The sequence below is a fragment of the Parasteatoda tepidariorum genome, chromosome 8 (genome assembly GCF_982258835.1).
Source record: "Parasteatoda tepidariorum strain Cologne lab strain chromosome 8, Ptep-v5.0, whole genome shotgun sequence".
Classification (NCBI taxonomy): Eukaryota; Metazoa; Arthropoda; class Arachnida; order Araneae; family Theridiidae; genus Parasteatoda; species Parasteatoda tepidariorum.
The window spans coordinates 103812088-103813992 of NC_141762.1; the positions used below are offsets into that span (position 1 = coordinate 103812088).

At 39.4% G+C, this 1905-nt stretch overlaps 1 protein-coding gene across 1 annotated transcript; it reads left to right on the forward strand.

The window, feature by feature from the left end:
- Positions 1-467: 467 nt before the first annotated feature.
- LOC147806595 (uncharacterized) lies at positions 468-1244 on the forward strand. The gene has a single exon (XM_087149692.1). The coding sequence runs from the start codon at positions 468-470 to the stop codon at positions 1242-1244; it is 777 nt and encodes a 258-aa protein (XP_087005818.1).
- The last annotated feature ends 661 nt before the right edge of the window (positions 1245-1905 follow it).

Sequence of the window (1905 nt, forward strand, 5' to 3'; positions counted from 1 at the left end):
GAACGTCGTTTGAAAAAACTCTTGCAAGATATCGCATTAGGTGATAGGCGACCGTCAGCATTGCTGCGACAAATGCAAGATTTGGCCGGTGATCGTGTTGGCGACGCATTGCTAAAATCATTATGGCTTCAAAGACTTCCCACTCAAATGCAAGCTATTTTAAGTACTTCATCAGATCCTCTTAATAAATTAGCTATAATGGCGGATAAGATTGCTGATGTTACTTTTTCAAATGAAATATTCTCTGCTAGTTCAGGAACGAAACAAAAAGTGCCAAACGATGGCGATTATTCAAATACTATCGAATCGCTGCAAGCTCAAGTGTGTGAATTAAATAAAAAACTTGATAAAGTGTTGCGTTTCTGAGGTCGAATCCCTGATAAAAATATGAATAAACACCGTAATCGCTCCACAAGCAAAAATAGACTTTGCTGGTACCATTACCGTTTTCGTGAAAGAGCTAACAAATGTATCCAACCATGCAGTTTCAAGCAGGAAAACTAGACGACCATGCGTTACTGGCGGCAAACGCCAACGGCCATGCAAATTGTCGCCTTATAGTCATTGATAGGACATTAGGTCTTAAATTATTAGTAGACACTGGCGCTGATATTTCCGTTTTGCCACCTTCTCAGAATGAACGCAATAAGACTCCGTCCATCTTGAAACTCGTTGCTGCTAATGGTTCTCAAATTCCGGTTTACGGAACACGAAAATTGGATCTTGATATTGGACTGCGTCGCATCTTTCCCTGGACGTTTACAATTGCTGATGTATCACGACCCATTCTTGGAGCTGATTTTTTATCACATTATGACATTTTAGTGGATCTAATATCCAAATCGTTAATTGATAAGCTAACTAATGTTACATTTCGCGGAAACATTTCTTATGAATCAACGCCTAAAATAACTGTGTTGAAAACGTCTGCGGAATTTCATTCTTTAATTAGTGAATACCAAGACATTTTCGAGGAGGGAAAACCAGAAAAAAAGACTATACCTCACAATGTCAGTCATGTCATCGAAACAAAGGGTCGACCAGTGGTTTCAAAAGAAAGAAGACTATCTGTTGATAAAATGGAAGCGGCAAAAGCAGAATTTAATTACTTAGTACACCAAGGAATATGTAGCCCATCCAAAAGTTGCTGGTCAAGCCCATTGCACATGGTTAAAAAATCGGATGGTTCTTGGCAACCATGTGGAGACTACCGTGCGTGCGTTAAATGCCAATACACTTCCTGACAAGTATCCCATTCGTCATTTACACGATTTTTCTACCAATTTACATGGAAAAACTGTCTTCACAACACTTGATCTTCGCCGAGCATATCATCAAGTGCCCATGCGCAAGGAAGACATCAACAAAACTGCCATCATCACCCCATTTGGACTTTTTGAATTTAATTCCATGACTTTTGGGTTGAGAAATGCTGCACAGACGATGCAGCGTTTTGTTGACCAGGTTCTGCAAGGGTTAAACTTCTGTTTTGTCTACATTGACGATATTTTGATTGCCTCGTCTACAATCCAAGAACATCTCCTTCATGTTATGGAAGTTTTCAAACGCTTGAGGCAATATGGTCTCATCGTTAACCTTTCAAAATGCACCTTTGCTGCTGAAAAGGTCAAGTTCTTAGGTCATCTGGTTGATGAACATGGTATTATGCCATTACCAGACAAAGTTGAAGCGATTTCCACTAATCCTAAGCCAACAACAGTAAGCGAACTCAGACGATTTTCAGGAATTCTAAATTTCTATCGTAAATTCTTGCCGCATGCTGCTCAAAAGCAATTACCATTACATCAAATGCTTGGCCGTTGTAAGAAAAATGACAAAACTCCTCTTTCTTGGACAGCTGAAGCTGAAAACTCATTCCAATCTTGTAGAGCAGAATTAAAAGAA